The following is a 15,133-nucleotide window of genomic DNA, read 5'->3' as shown; positions in this document are numbered from 1 at the left end:
GTCTCTTGGAGTCTGATTTAATGGGGCTCCATTGCCATTGCCTCTGGACTGTTTGCAAACAAGGACAGTCCGGCTCAAGCGTGTGCGTGTGCGTGCGCGTGTTGAAATCCTGGGTAGCTTGCTCCAAGAAAAGAGCAGGGGGAATGCAACAAAAACCGAAGAACTTAACTTTCTTTCTCTTTTCCCTCCGTTTTTGGCATTTCTTTAGGCAGGCCTCCCCTCCCCTAGATGATGAATTCGCGAGGGACCTCACGGGCTGCTGAGAACAAGCACGCTTTTGAATGAACTCTTTTACGGATATCAGTCCAAAAGTCACCATCAGCTGCAACTGAAAAGCAGAGTGGGTTTTGTTTTTGTTTTTGTTTGGTTTTTGTTTTTGTTTTTTCCCCCAGTGGCGGCCATTTCGGCTCAAAAGCTCAGTTCTTGGAAGGGCCACTTCCTCTTGACACTGGAGAAGACACACCTCCCTGTGCACCTAAAAATAAAAAGTAAATAAATAAATGAGTTTGTAAATTTTTAACGAGGTCCCTCCGGCCCCTCCTGCAGGCCATAATTCCCTTTCAGTTTCAGAGAGTGTGTTTCGAGTCTCGACGTGCACAGCTCTGCCTTCCAAGTGGCCCTTCTGGGCTCCGCAGTTTGAGGAACTTGGGTCCCTCAAGGCTCTTTGAGACCTGAGAGCCTTCTCCTGAGCTCATCTGGGGAGTCTCTGCTCTTTTTCACAGGAGTTCAGCGGGAGGCATGGAAATTAGTATTGTCTGTAAATGCACCAGGAATGAGCTCCCAACTAAAAAACAAAACAAAATACACCACACCACACACACACACACACACACACACATACACAGCAAACCCTCAAAACCCAAAAATGGGGTTTTAACGCGCTTCTGAAGCTACTACTAGATTTCAAATCTCCCAAATAAGTCATTTTCCGAGTCTACTCTGGCTTCAGTTTTCTTGCCTTTTAAAAATGACAATAACAAAAAAACCAAAGCAATTTCATTAAAAGATTGCTCTCTTTTTTTGGCCAGGACGATATGAAACTGTTACAGAAAGTGTTGGGTTTGCAGAGAGGTTCTCAGCAAAGAACTCATTTAAGATTTTTTTTTAAATCCGGGGAGGTGGGGGGGATGGGAGGAGGGCTCCTTCTGCATTAGTGACTCAGCCCTGCCTGGGGGCATTTCTCATCAGGGCAAAAAGCCCCTGTGCCCAGCGAGGTGAAACTTGCAAATGAAACTGTCACCTTTCTCAATGGACGACTATGGCCCAGAGCTCACCAAAGGTCACACTAGGCGCCCCCCCTGGCGTTTGGGGACAAAGGAATAAACAGCTGCCTGGCCCTGTGTTCTATGATGATGTTGGTGGAGGAAAGTCACCCAGCCAGTAAGGGCTTCCCCAAAGGACTTTTTCCCCGATTTGCGATTTGCGCCAAGTTAAGCATTCAGACAGGAGGCGGCATGAGGTCATTCTCAACCGGGTGAGTCACAGACACTGATCTCCAGGTTGGAGCAGCAGATCCGAAGAGGCTAAAGGGAAAGCTGCAAGGAAAAGACCTCTGATCTTTATTTGAAACCTAGCAATGGGCATCCATGCTGACAGCTAGCTGGCCACAGCAGCAGCCGACGCCACGCCCTCCCCCCATCTGCTTTTTTAGAGATACCATTTTTTTCCTGAATGCATTTTCCAAGTGCCTTGTTTTTTTTTTCTGTTTTTTTTTTGGCCAAAGCAATGGTTTTATTTTCCTAATGTAAGACTTGTCAGAAGAGCATATTCAATGTTTACTTCAGATCAACGCGTGACGGCTTTGCACAAGCCAGCGCGTACGTGCGAATCTGTGTTTGCTACACGTGCCTGTTTGTATGTGTGATTATGAATATGTTCATGAATTTATTCCTGTATGTAATATAGAAGTATGAATGCGTGCATGCATTTGTGCATTTCTGCATGTAAAGCATGTTTATATGTATGGACGTGTCCCTACGTGGGAATGAACACATATCTGAATATCATGTGCATATCTGTAATGGACTCTGCCCAGCCCCTCTCCTCTAGCTGTTATGGGATCCCAGCTTCTCAGCTTAGTGGGAGCACCGGGCCTGTCCCACCGCTTCCCAGGGTGGCCCGTGATTCATCAACAAGGGTACAAAGGCTGACCCCATTGGCTCAAGATAGAACCCAACTGCAGTGTGCAATTCTGGCTCCAGAGCCCCCTGAGGGATCAGGATGGAACTCAACTCCAGCTGAGACCAATCCTTGCTCAGCTCCCTCCCCTGCCCTGTTCACTTCCTCTCCCTCCCCCCTCCTGGTCCTCCCTGGACCAGAAGCATGTCACATGCTTCTGAGTCCCTATCTCAGGCTCTACTCCAGGCAGCCTGGCCTAAGGCAGGACTTTTATGTAAGTGGGAGTGTGTGCATGCAAATATATGTGTGTACACATTTGCATGTGTACGTGCCCATATACAAGGGGAAAAATCTAGGAGCATCTGCGAAGGAAAACAAAATGGAGGAAGAGCACTGATTTCATGCTGTGGAAGATGAAGGTGTCTCAGAGAGGACAAGAGACCTGCTTTAAAAGTTGAAAATTAAAAGATGCTTTAGATGTAAATGTATTTTTTTTATTAAATCAGAAAAAGAAAGGTACAGTATACATGATATCAATCAATCATATGCTACTTTGAATTACATTTTAATAGACTCATGGTCCTATTTACTCCTCTGTACACGTATTAAAAAAAAAAAACCTCGGGTATTTGAATAATCTTCTGGAAATTTTTTATTAACTGGGGTTATGGGGAGGGTTTTATCGGAGCACATCCTGAAACATTAGGAAATTACAGACAGACTTTGAGATAAGTGTCAGACAGAACAGATGAAGGAAGTCCCTCAGCCATCTGAGAAGCATTAATAATGTAAGATGCGGAGACCAAATCTTTGCTAGTACAGGACGCAGGATTAAAACGGAGACCTCGGTGCCCCCTTGTGTCGCAAAGTAAACTTGCAACTTCATTTATTTTGTGCCTTTTTTTTTTTTTTTTTTTTCCCCCTGAAGTCGTAATCCTTGCCCTCATCACTGAGCACAGCCGTCTTCCCAAATCATTTCAAACCCTCTGCGGTCAATCTTTTCCCCCTCATCAATAACTTTCAAGGACCCTATTCGAAAAGCGACTCGTATTCATTCCTTTTCCATTCCCCACACATTCCATTTCAGGAAATTGGCAACCTCCCGGCACAGAGCCCATGTTGTCCCTCCTCCAAATGTGAACTTAACCGGATTTTTGTCTCTCCTCTTGGAGCTCAGAAGAGGAGCCTGCACGTACTACAGAACTTAATTCCCTCCGCAACTTACTCACCACTGCCACGTTTCGTAACTTCGCCAGGATGCATTCCTCCGCCCCCTCCGCTCTCTGCTTGGCAACCTTCAACTCTTCTGACCTAACCGGTTAACCTGCTAAACCATCTTTACGGTCATTTACCGGAAAAGATTGGACCCGAGACGTAAATAATACACCTCAATATACAACAGCTCAGGCTTAATTTGTAGGCAGAATTTCATTTGATGGCCACGAGAAGAAGACTATGTACATGGAGTGGGCTGGGGGAGGAAACGGAGTAGGGAGAAGACATCTTGGTGCAGGACAACTTGGTGGGAACTGTAGTAATTTGTTTACTTGGTTTTACCAGCTGGTCCGATGGATACAGGGTCTGTCTGCACTTGAGCGTCCAACATCCGCTTTGGTCCCTGGAGAAAAATAGAAAGAAGTTGCACCCTAATGAAAGGCTGAACCATCAAGGGCAACGACTGCCGTCTCTTTAGCGCTTACTCTGTGCCAGGTGTTGAGTTAAACAAATGCACTTTTTTCATGAGTCGTGGATAAAAGAATGGCCACCAGTCAGATGTTGCAGCGCAATGCCCAGTTATAGTCTCTCTAGCATTGCGAAATCTTGGAGAAATTACTTAACTCTTTTTTTTCATTTAGTTATTTGAGTAATCTCTGTACCCAGTGGGGCTCGAGTTCACCACCTCGAGATCAAGAGTTGTGTTCTCTCCCGCCTAAGCCAGACAGGCTCCCCTTATCTACCTCTGTAAACTCAGCTTCTCCATCTTTAAAATGGGGACAATACAATGTCTCAGAGGGTTGCTCCAAGGTAAAGTGAGTTCATACCTGTGAGGTACTTAGAACACTACCTGCGCTGTGAAGAACGCTTCACAGTTGTGTCTTGCTTTAGTTACCCCGTCCGATCACTTGTGAAACACGTTGCCCTGCCTAACTTTTTATGAAACATAATCACCGTCTGAAATGATTTTATTATCTATACCCTGATATCTGTCTCCTCCACCTGAATGGAATAAACTCTGAGTCAAGTATCATTATTACTATTGCTATTATTATTATGTTACCTTTTCTGCCCAGTATAATGTATATACAATAAAATCAACCTTTTTGTGTACAGTTCTGTGAGCCTTGACCAACCCAAATAGTCATGTCACGACCACCAAAATCAAGATATAGCGTAGTGCAACCACTCCCAGATCCCCTTTGGGTCTCTTTGGAGTCAACCCCTGGCCCCAACCCCCAGACCCCAGCAACCACTGATCTGTCTCCATCCCTAGAATTTTGCTTTTCCAGGACATCATATCAACAGAATCAGAGTACATAGCCTTTGAGTCCAGATTCTGTCATACAGCATAATGGATTTGCGATTCATCCATGTTGCTGCATATATAAGGGGTATTTTATTGTTGGTCCTGTTTTACAGTATATGTAGTATAGGCTAATGATAGTGTAATATAGGATAGTATATATATTTCAGTAAGGTGTGTATATGTGTGTGTGTGTGTATATACATTTATATGAGATAGTGTGATATAGCAAAGTATATATAGTTGTATAGTACAGTGTAATATAGTATAGTATAATAAATACTATAAATAATAGTATAATAAAGTATATATAGTATAGTATATATACATAGTACAAGCTAGTATTATGTAATATAGGATGGCATAATATAGGATGGTGTATATTGTAGAGTATGCATATAATGAAATCTAGTGTATTAAATGTAGCATGGCATATTATAGTATAGCATAGTACAAATAGTATAGTATATATTATATAATACAGATGATATATATATAGGGTAATATAATACAATAAATATAGTATGGTATAGTGTATGTAGCACAGTGTAGTATGCAATAGCATATATACTACAGTATAGTATAATATTGGGTAGAATAGTATAATATGCTATTATAAAGCATATTTATATATGTATATAGCCTAGTATATGTATATAGCCTAGTAATACACATAGTATCATGTCGTATAATGTAGTATAGTAGAGCATACACAGTCTAGGATAAGATAGTACAACACACAGTGTAGGACAATAGTGTAATGGTATCGTGAATATAGCATGGCTTAGTAATATAGCATGGCTTACTAATATAGCATGGCTTAGTACAGTACAACACATAGGATGTACACAGGGTGCGTATATGGTGCGTATACAGTACAACGTACTGCGGCATATGTTGCATAGTGTAATGCAGAGTAGTACAGTGGAAAGCATGTTCTGTAGAGAATGCAATGTAGTGCAGTTTACCGCTGGCATCAGATCGCTGGGTTTTGAAGTCCAGATCGGCCACTTCCTGGCTGCTTGACTTTGGTCAAGTTGCCTTAACCCCGTGCACCTCAATTTTACCAGCGGAGCTTTGCAGGGAGGCCGTGCAGAGGAGATGTGAGCGTATGCGAAGTGCTGTTGCACAGTAGGTGCTCTAAAAGAGTTACTGTGATTGCTTTTTGTTGGATTCGTTCATTCACGGGACAGCACGTATGGATCACCTACTCTCTGCAATACGTCGTGTCCGTCTGGGAAGACGAAGAGGAGAGGCCAACACGGAGTAGTGAAAGTTGGGACTCAAAGCTCGAGGACGGCTCCGTCCCTCTCAGGTTCCTGACCTCTGATCAATCCCTTGTCTGTGAGCCTGTTGTCTCATTCGTGAGGTCACCCTGGTCCTCCCAGCATCCTCTGGAGCTGACCCCATCATCACTGTCATTATCAACTCAAAGGAGAGAGCTCAGTGAGCTCAAGTCACTCGTTTTCCACCAGGAAGTGGTGGACCCGAGCTCTGTGTCCCGTGTGCCCGAGTCCTGAGCTCGTGTCCTGCACTCTAGGTGGCTCCCAGCCAGGCCGTCTGCTTTGCACCGTGAACACCTAAGTCACAAAGTTGCTGGACACTTGGTGGCCTCTCACTCACCTGCATCTTTACAGCCTAGGGAGGGGCTGACTGAAGAAGAATCATAATAATCATCGTAAGAATAAAAATCGCTGTTCCCCCCTGACAAATTACAACATCCCAGGGATGGTTCTAAGGTTGCCATATCTGATCTCATTTCATTCGGGCTAACTCTGTGACCGAATCGGCCCATTGATAAGGGACCTGAAACTCAGGAAGGCGACTTGTCCAAGGTCACGTGGCCACTGAGTGGTAGAGCTGGGTGCAAATCCAGGGACGAGCTTCTCGAGGGCTGGACTTAGGCTGGCCCTGGGGAAAATGATCCCTTCTGTCCCCACGTCACCCAGCATGCCCTCCGTTGTGCTGCTGTCTGTCCTGGTTCACACAGGCCTCCCCCCTGACACTCAGCCTTAGCCTCCAGAGGTCCTATTCCTTCAGGTACTGAGGGTCTTTTTAAATTTTTTTATTAGATTTTTTTTAAGTTTATTTATTTTGAGAGAGAGAGAGAGCACGTGCAGAGGAGGGACAGAGAGAGAGGGAGACAGAGAATCCCAAGCGGGGCCCGTGCTGTCAGTGCAGAGCCTGGTGTGGGGCTCAAACTCATGAACTGTGAGATCATGACCGGAGCCAAAATCAAGAGTCAGATGCTTAACCACCTGAGCCCCCCGGGCGCCCCAGTGCTGAGGGTCTTGATGGGCTGAGTCTATCAAACTCAGCTCGCTAAGTGGCTGTCTTGAGCTGAACTTGGCTTGTAAATGGGTTATGACAAACAGATTTTCTTCTTTAGGTTTTAAGTTAAATGCTGACATTTAGAGATTAATGCCTTGGAGCACCTGGGTGGCTCGGTCGGTGGCCCGTCTGACTTTGGCTCAGGTCATGATCTCCTGGTTTGTGAGTCTGAGCCCCACGTCGGACTCTCTGCTCTCAGCACAGAGCCCACTTCAGATCCTCTGTCCGCCCCCCCCTGCCCTTCCCCAACTAGTGTTCTCTCTCGCTCAAAAACTAAGTAAAAAACATTAAAAAAAATAAAAATGAAATGTTTCACATTACCATCCGCACTTTTGTTCTTCTCTCTTGAAAAGCGAGAAGACCTGCCATATTGGACCCATAAACCTGCAAGGTGATAAATGACTGGGACCGAGGGGCGGTGCCCCCTTTTAGATGGGGCACCTGCTTTTCCAGTTGCCACAGACCCCTCCCAGGTCTCTTCGCTCACATATGTTCTCCCTCTGGCCGCCTCAGGCATGGACTTTGGCGATCAGAGCCCCTGGAGGCCACCTTTGTCCTGCCTGGTGTATCAGGACGGTACTTCACGGTTTACAACCAGCCGAACCAAATCCACTGCCACCGGGTCCCTCTCAGCAGCCCGGTGAGGGGGGGCAGTGATTAGTAGCCAGTCTTACAGATGTGCAAACCGGCTCCAAGTTAAGCCAGGGCCAGCTTATGTAGCAGCGGACTGGCCACCTGGACTGGGAATCCGGACCTCAGATCACCTGTCGTCCAGGCTCCATCCCGTGCACCACTGCTCTTTCCAAGCCCTGGGCGGAGTAACGGAGCTAATTGTCACAAGCCTCAGTTCAGCCTGTGCCCAGGGGAGACGGGCAACGATGACAGGTAGGGGCCTCTGGGGAACAAAGAGCGGGCCTTGCCTTCTTTCCAATCCCCACTGCCTCCTCTGTAAGACGTGCAGATGGGACGGCACAGAATCTTCTAGCACTACATAAAGGTGTCTCAGGGGCTCCCACAGGGGGAGAGATGGGGGGGGCCACCAGCTAGGGGGTTCTTGGGCAAGACGGCGTGGGGAGCCCACTCCCCCTGCAATCGGGGCTCCGTGTTGGTCAAGTAGATGTGTTTCTATGTCCACACGTATGTGTGTATACACCCACATGCACACGCACGCACACGCGTGAAGGTTCTCAGTTGCTTTGTGAACGAAGTCCCTCTGCTCAAAAACCAAACGCTTGCAAACAGCTGCACCTGCCGAGTTCTAAAGGCTTCCTTCCAGTTCTTTTCAGACGTCGCATGAACTGCTCAGGAGGCTGCTCCCTGTTAGAATTCAGGCAGCATGCTGGAGGAGGGGGAAGGAAGGAGCCGAGCAGAGACCACCTCGCTGGGAGGGCACAGAGCGAGCAGGGATTGGCTGGCGGTGAACTTGGGGAACTGACTGGGGCAGATGGTCTTGGGGAGGGAGAGAGAGAGGTGGCAGTGAACGGAGGGAGAAGGGAATGCAGGGAAAGGAGTCCTGGCGGGGGGTTTAAGGTGAGAGCCATGTGGGCTGATGTCCCCCCTTTGCTGGGGGTTAAGCTCCAGTCCACACGGAAGGTCCCATAAAACTTGCCAGGGAGATGAGAGCGTCTACTACAGAACTCCTGCTTCGTGCCAGGTGCTGGATCCAGTAGGGTGTGTGCATGTGTGTGTGTGCGTCTGCGTGTGTATTTATGTTTATTTATTTATTTTGAGAGAGACAGAGTACACGAGCGGGGGAGGGCCAGAGACAGAGGGAGAGAGAGGATCCCAAGCAGGCTCCACACAGTCAGCACAGAGCCCAACGCGGGGCTCAAACCCACCAACTGTGAGACCATGACCTGAGCGGAGATCGAGAGTGGGACTGACTGAGCCACCCAGGCGCCCCCCGTAGGGCATATATGCATTTGATTCTGATGGGAACCCTCAAATGGTAGCTGTAATCATCACCTCAGTTTTGCTTAAGGGACACCGGAGGCTCTGAGGGGTTACGTGATTAGCCCAAGGTCACACAGCCAGGTAGGAAGTGGTAGGTCTAGGACTCGAGTAAGTGAAGCTGCCTGTCTTCACGGCACAGACTCCTCGGCACCGTTCTGTCCTTTCTACTGTCCTACGTGGCACCATTGGCACTTTGGGCTGGATGCCTCTTTGTCATGGAGGGCTGTTCTGTGCACTATGGGACATTTAGCAAGGTCCCTGGTCTCTACCCACAACATCCCAATAGCACTGACTCCTAGTTGTGACGAGCAAATCGGTCTCTGACGTTGCCCAGCGTCCCCCACAAATAAAATCACTGATTCAGAACCATTGGATGAGAGCCATCCTGTCACGTCCAGGGGTGCCATGGGTAAGGGGATATGCAGAGAACACCCCCATGAGCCTCCGACCAAAACAAAGAAAAAAGAAAGAAAAGAAACCCCCCCAAAAAACCAACCAAAACCAACAAGAAAGACTGGGCCCGTGAGCTCAGAACCTTTCTAGAACAACACCCTCCCCATGCCCTATGCCGCCCTGTGCGCTGTGGTTTGGCAGGGAATGGTTCAACCAGAACTTTGGGTAGTAGTTGTTTGGAAATGTCTAGAAAAGTGCAATTAGGGTTTACACTCCTCTCCAAGGAGCGAGAGCTGAGAATGGAGACAAATTTTCCAGCAAAACCACCCAAAGCACGATCAATCTTTTAGACACCCCCTCCTTTGGTGGTTGGTCTCCTTCACCTCTTAAGAACTGGAGAAGAGCTTTTCACTGGAGACTTGGGGGTGACGGAGGGACTCTGGGCCAGGCTTCCCTTTTCCAAACAGCCCCAGAGCTTGACTTCGGGCATTGCCTCACATTGAGGTTCTATACACACACTGAGTGAGACCAGATGGAAATGTGATGGCATTTATCTTAAGACTTTAAACTTGGGGCCCGAGACGCTGCATTTCTAACAGGCTTCCCACAGATGATATTTGGAGACCAAAGCTGGGCCCAGGGGAACCATCAGACTCTCCAGCCTCCATCTGTCGGAAGTCATCAATACCAACAGATATTCAGGAACCAGGGCAATCAGGAGCGATCAGTTGGTCTCGGGCACATCCTAGACCATGTCCCTACCCCCAGCTCTATCACGACATGAAGGTTACCCCAGTGAACCCCGGCCCCACGGCTACTCTCAATGTTATTTCTGTGCCCTCCTCTATGGGCTCCAGCCACATTCCCGCGGGGTCTAGGTATGACTCCGCATGTGGCTTCTGCGAATGGATGCTTGATTACCGCGCTTATCATTCGATTAACAACCTTTAGACTCTCCTTGTTTGCCAGGACTTATATAATAAAACATTTACCGGCGTCGTATTTCACTTCATCTACGCCTTCATCCGTTCAACAAACACTTACGGGGTGTCTACTATGCTCTACCCACCACGCTGCAGAGGACAGCACGTCTGCCCGTGACAGTATGGCCACTGCCCTCCCAAGGCTAACAGTCTCGGGCAGGAGACGGAGAAGAACCGAATAGACACAAATAACCCAAAGGTTAATCGATTATTGAATGTCTGGCCTCTGCTCACCCCTGTGTAGGCCTCTCTGGAAGGAAGGGGCTAATTTTTGGTCGCCTGTGGATCCCCAACACCCAAGATCGGGCTCACAGCAGTTTCCTGGTTTAAACACTTCGGGTCTCCCTTTGGCCACAGACCAACCCTGGTGCTCCTTATCACCACCCGTGCCTGCCTCCTATGCTCTCTTCCAGCAGACTGAACTTCACTTCCGTGCTGTCTCTCCAGCACCCCCACGCACCTGCTGTTCCATAGGCAGGAACGCACTGTGCCTTCAGACCTCCCCTTGCCTCCTCCTGCACAGGCTAATTTGAGGCCCCACCTTAGAGCTCATCTCTTCTGAGAAGCCTTCCCTGATACTCCTTTCAACCCCAAGGCAGGGCCACATCCTCATGCTCAGGTTCCCTTCACCTCCTGGCTCTCCCTGCACTCAGTACCCCCACCCCCATCAATCCACACCCTGCAGGTGGGTGATGTCTGTGTCCACCTTGCTCTGCATGCCTAGCACAGTACCTGGAACATAGAAGGTGCTCCGTCAGTATTTGTGGGACCAATGTCCAAGCCAGTCCCTCCCTGAAGGCGGGCACCACACTTCCGGCCCAAGATCCCAGAAAGAAGAGTCGCACAATCCACCTACCAGGCCCTTAAAGAAGCCGCCGAGGGACTGTCGCCGCTTCTCCGGTCTCTTCTGGGACTTGTCCCCGTTCTGCAGTGAGTTCACCTCCACCACGGCCGGCTCCACACACTGGGCGGGCTCTTTGGCGTCCTGCTTGTTGTTCTTCTGCTTGTTCCCCTCAGCCGCCACCTTCTTGTCTTTGGAGGAACCCTCCTTGCCCTTCTGGCCCGCCCCTGCCGGCTCCGGCTCCGGGGGCGTGATGACCTTCTCCGCGGAGTCCGATGTCTACAGCAAGTTCAAACAAAACGCATATTTAGTAGCTGCAAGACAAGTCTCCATAGCAGGTGAATAAACGTGTCAAAACGGAGGTGTTCAAGTGTTGGAGGGTGTCTACGTTTTCATGCATCCTGGACGAGATGGGGGAAAAAATGTGCGAATCCTCATTATGGTTCAAGGTCACAGTAGGGGATGTTTATTTGTTTATCTAATAATTCACTCACTAATTTATGCTTTCCCAGCCAGTATTCTTTCCTCCCTCTCCTGGGACTACAACTTGCGTTTTCCTTGGGGAACCAGGATTCCCTTTCCTCTCTTTCATGTCAGACAAACTTATTCCACCCTTGTGGCTGGGGCCTGGCGATATCAGAGCCTTGCACGTGATTGGGCTGCTGTGATTGGTTCAGAGTGGCTGAACACACATTAGAAACTGAGCCAATCGCAGAGCTTTGCTAAATCAATCAAGAGAGAGGTCTGCCCTCTTTCCATTGGGTTTGAAGGTGTAGCTTCCAAGACCAGCACCATCTCTAGGGAAAAAAATCTGCTTGAAAAGGAAGCCAATAGGAAAGCAGAGTTGAGAGATGGAGAGAGAGAGAGAGAGAGAGAGAGAGAGAGAGAGAGAGGAAGAGTCTATAAGCTGATGGTATCACATATGTCCCTGGATCTAGCTGTTCCTGAAGCCCTTTTGAGCTTAAGCCAGCGTTGAGAGCGTTTCTTCCACTTACAACTCTTTTCTGGGTGATGCCTATTCTTTTCTTCCTGATTACGTCTATCGTGGTTTCTGGTGTGAAAGTGTGCTTTCACTTATAAAACAGTGGTGAAAGAAGAGGAGTGTTTTATTTTTAGTTTTGAATGTACAGCTTTCATGCTACAGAGAAATTTTTGCAATCCTGCTTGGTTCCTTATAATTCCAAGGGAGGAAGTTGTAAAATCCGAAATTCTAGCAAATGTTAGGTAAATTACAGATAACAAAATATCTGTGAAGTAGAAGCCTTTTTCCCATCGTTGGGGGCCACACAGATAAAATAAAAACATGCCAGAGGCCTGGGGTAAGAATAATCACATGGAGACTTTACACCCCCATTGGGAAAGCGACATAAGAACTATTTTTCTAGCGTAAGAAAAACACCAGTTCGAGCAACGCCGGCTTTGATGTTGGGGAGAAAACTGGAGTTGGAGGGGATTGTGGCGACTTATCACATGCCCTGTTTAAAGGGGCAATGGCTGTTCCGACCCAGCCAGATGCTCTACAGGATTGCGGCCCTAGTGCTGTGAAATCTTCTATTTTTCACATGGAAACTTGAAAAGGAATTGTTTTAAGGCCCTTTAAGGGCCTTCAAAAGCTTTAAGGCCCTGGGAATGTAAACTGGTGCAGCCACTCTGGAAAACAGAATGGGGGGGGTCCTCAAAAAATTAAAAATAGAACTACCCTACGACCCAGCAATTGCACTACTAGGCATTTATCCTCGGGATACAGGGGTGCTGTTTCCAAGGGACACATGAACCCCCATGTTTATAGCAGCACCATCAACAGTAGCCAAAGTACGGAAAGAGCCCAAATATCCATCGATGGGTGAATGGACAAAGACGATGTGGGATATATATATAATGGAGTATTACTCGGCCATCAGAAAGAAGGAAATCTTGCCATTGGCAACTATGTGGATGGAACTGGAGGGTATTATGCTAAGTGAAATTATCAGAGAAAGACAAAAATCATATGACTTCACTCATATGAGGACTTCAAGGTACAAAACAGATGAACCTAAGGGAAGGGAAACAAAAATACTATAAAAGCAGGGAGGGGGACAAAACATAAGAGACTCATAAATATGGAGAACCAACAGAGGGTTCCTGGAGGGGGTGTGGGAGGGGGTATGGGCTCAATGGGTCAGGGGCACTGAGGAATCTACTCCTGAAATCATTGTTGCACTACATGCTAACTAACTTGGATGTAAATTTTAAAAATAAATAAATTATTTAAAAGAAGTTTTAAAGCCCTGCTCACAGAAAACCACAGCCCCAGCACCCCCGGGGGCCGCATGGGACACACAGAATACACACTCACAACTTACGATTTGTAAAAGTTACATATTGTCCCCCAGTTAAAAAGTTCTCGGACAAAGTTCCCCCTCAGTATCAAGTGTAGCCCTGAGAAATAAGCAAGAAGAGAGAAGGTTGCCCCGTCCCCAAAGGCTCCGTAGGTCGCAGCCCCGTGGAGGGCAGGATTCCTTGGAGAAAGGAAACACCCAGGGCATCCCAAAGATGCTGAGCGATTCCGTCAGACCCCACGGGCCAAAGTTGTAGCAAAAGTCAAGACACAGATGTCCAAGGGCAACAAAGCCCCGAGAGCAGGTACCCTTGCACAAGGAGACAGAAACGCCCACCGTGATGCTCTTCAGAAAGGCCACAAGCCACTTGCACACCGCGTTGACAGTTTTTGTCGTATAGAAGATTTAAGATCCACTTATTGGCTAAGGGCTTAGCGTCTGCAGCCGAAAGCACACGGTGGGCTCTGGGTCCCTTCACACCCTTGCTGGGTGACCTGGAATGAATTGTTGGGTCTCTCAGCTTCCTCATCTGTGGGGCAGTCACAGAAGACATCGTACCTCATGGTGGCCTCATCGTACCTCATGGTGCGTACCCAGGCCGACTGAGAAGAGTCCGTCATCCCAACCCAACGTTGTCCACGGTGATCCTTCCTGACAGATTCTTTCCGTGTGGGTCCGAGAGCCGGGGGGCAGACAAGGGACTCGGCAAATGTTTGTTGAATGGAGTGTCCCTGGGCCTCCCCAACCTCATCTCTAATCCCTTTTTCCTCTGTTCCTTCTGCTCTGACCACATGGTCTCCTCTTCTTCCGTGAACAAGCTTATTCTCAAAACGGGGGCCTCACATTTGCTGTAATTCCTGCTCAGGACGTTTGCAGGGCTTGACGTGACAGCCACTTCTTTCCCGTCAAGTCTCAGCTTAGATGTCACCTCCCTGGGGCAGTGGCCCCTGTTTAGACAATCTACCCCTCTCTTACAAAACACGGCTGTGTTTCCTTCATGCTTGCATTAATCTTGGGGGTTTCTTGGCTCACTTGAGAACGTTCCATCTGCCTCCCTCTGCTGGAAGGGGAGCTCTGGAGAACAGCACTCTTCTGTCCTCCATGGCTTTATCCCCAGCACCTCGTCTGACACACAGTAAGTCTCCACCAAAAAGGGTTGAATGGATGGCCGGCAACTTGCCTTCCAGATGTTTCTACACTATTTCCCTCGGCAAATCATCGCGGGGTGGGGAGTGAGAAGTGGCCGCACGTCAATAGCTTTCACGGGACATTGATTTTTTTCAGGAGGGGCGCTTTCAGTGGATCAGGTCCATTTACCGCATAATTACGCCACTGCTATTAGGGCTTAAATGTTCTTTTTAATGGCTTAGACACTAACTCCTGGAAATAACAGATGGCTGGTTCCTTATATTCAGAGTAAGCTAAGAATCTAAACTGTGCGATGATTGCTTCATCATTAAATGTAGATGATTTAAAATCTTTGCTTGGGATTTGACTCTGTCTCAGGATTTACCACACAAATTATTCTCATCTGAGTCATCTTGAGTGTATCCTCTTGTAGAACTGAGTGACACTGGCTGGTAGTTGGGGGACAAGGTCATGGGAACATCCCGTTTGATTCAGACCCTGAGGCACACCTCAACTGGGAGTTGCCTTGGGCTCCTTTTCCTAG

General features: G+C 48.0%; 1 protein-coding gene across 1 annotated transcript in view; it reads right to left on the bottom strand.

Annotated features, from left to right (window-relative positions):
* Nucleotides 1-2,606: 2,606 nt before the first annotated feature.
* The window catches only part of BCAS1 (brain enriched myelin associated protein 1), an 85,737-nt gene continuing 73,210 nt past the window's right edge, over nt 2,607-15,133 (bottom strand). Inside the window, exons 10-11 of the mRNA XM_049650383.1 lie at nt 11,156-11,419; nt 2,607-3,736 (exon numbers count right to left, since the gene is read on the bottom strand). Coding sequence (XP_049506340.1) covers nt 3,662-3,736; nt 11,156-11,419 — 339 coding nt within the window. The 3' untranslated portion in view covers nt 2,607-3,661. The remainder of the gene's footprint in view (nt 3,737-11,155; nt 11,420-15,133) is intronic.

Source organism: Panthera uncia (genome assembly GCF_023721935.1).
Source record: "Panthera uncia isolate 11264 chromosome A3 unlocalized genomic scaffold, Puncia_PCG_1.0 HiC_scaffold_11, whole genome shotgun sequence".
Lineage (NCBI taxonomy): Eukaryota > Metazoa > Chordata > Mammalia > Carnivora > Felidae > Panthera > Panthera uncia.
The sequence above is the reverse complement of the archived record's forward strand: the minus strand, read 5'-3'. Positions and strand labels throughout refer to the sequence as shown.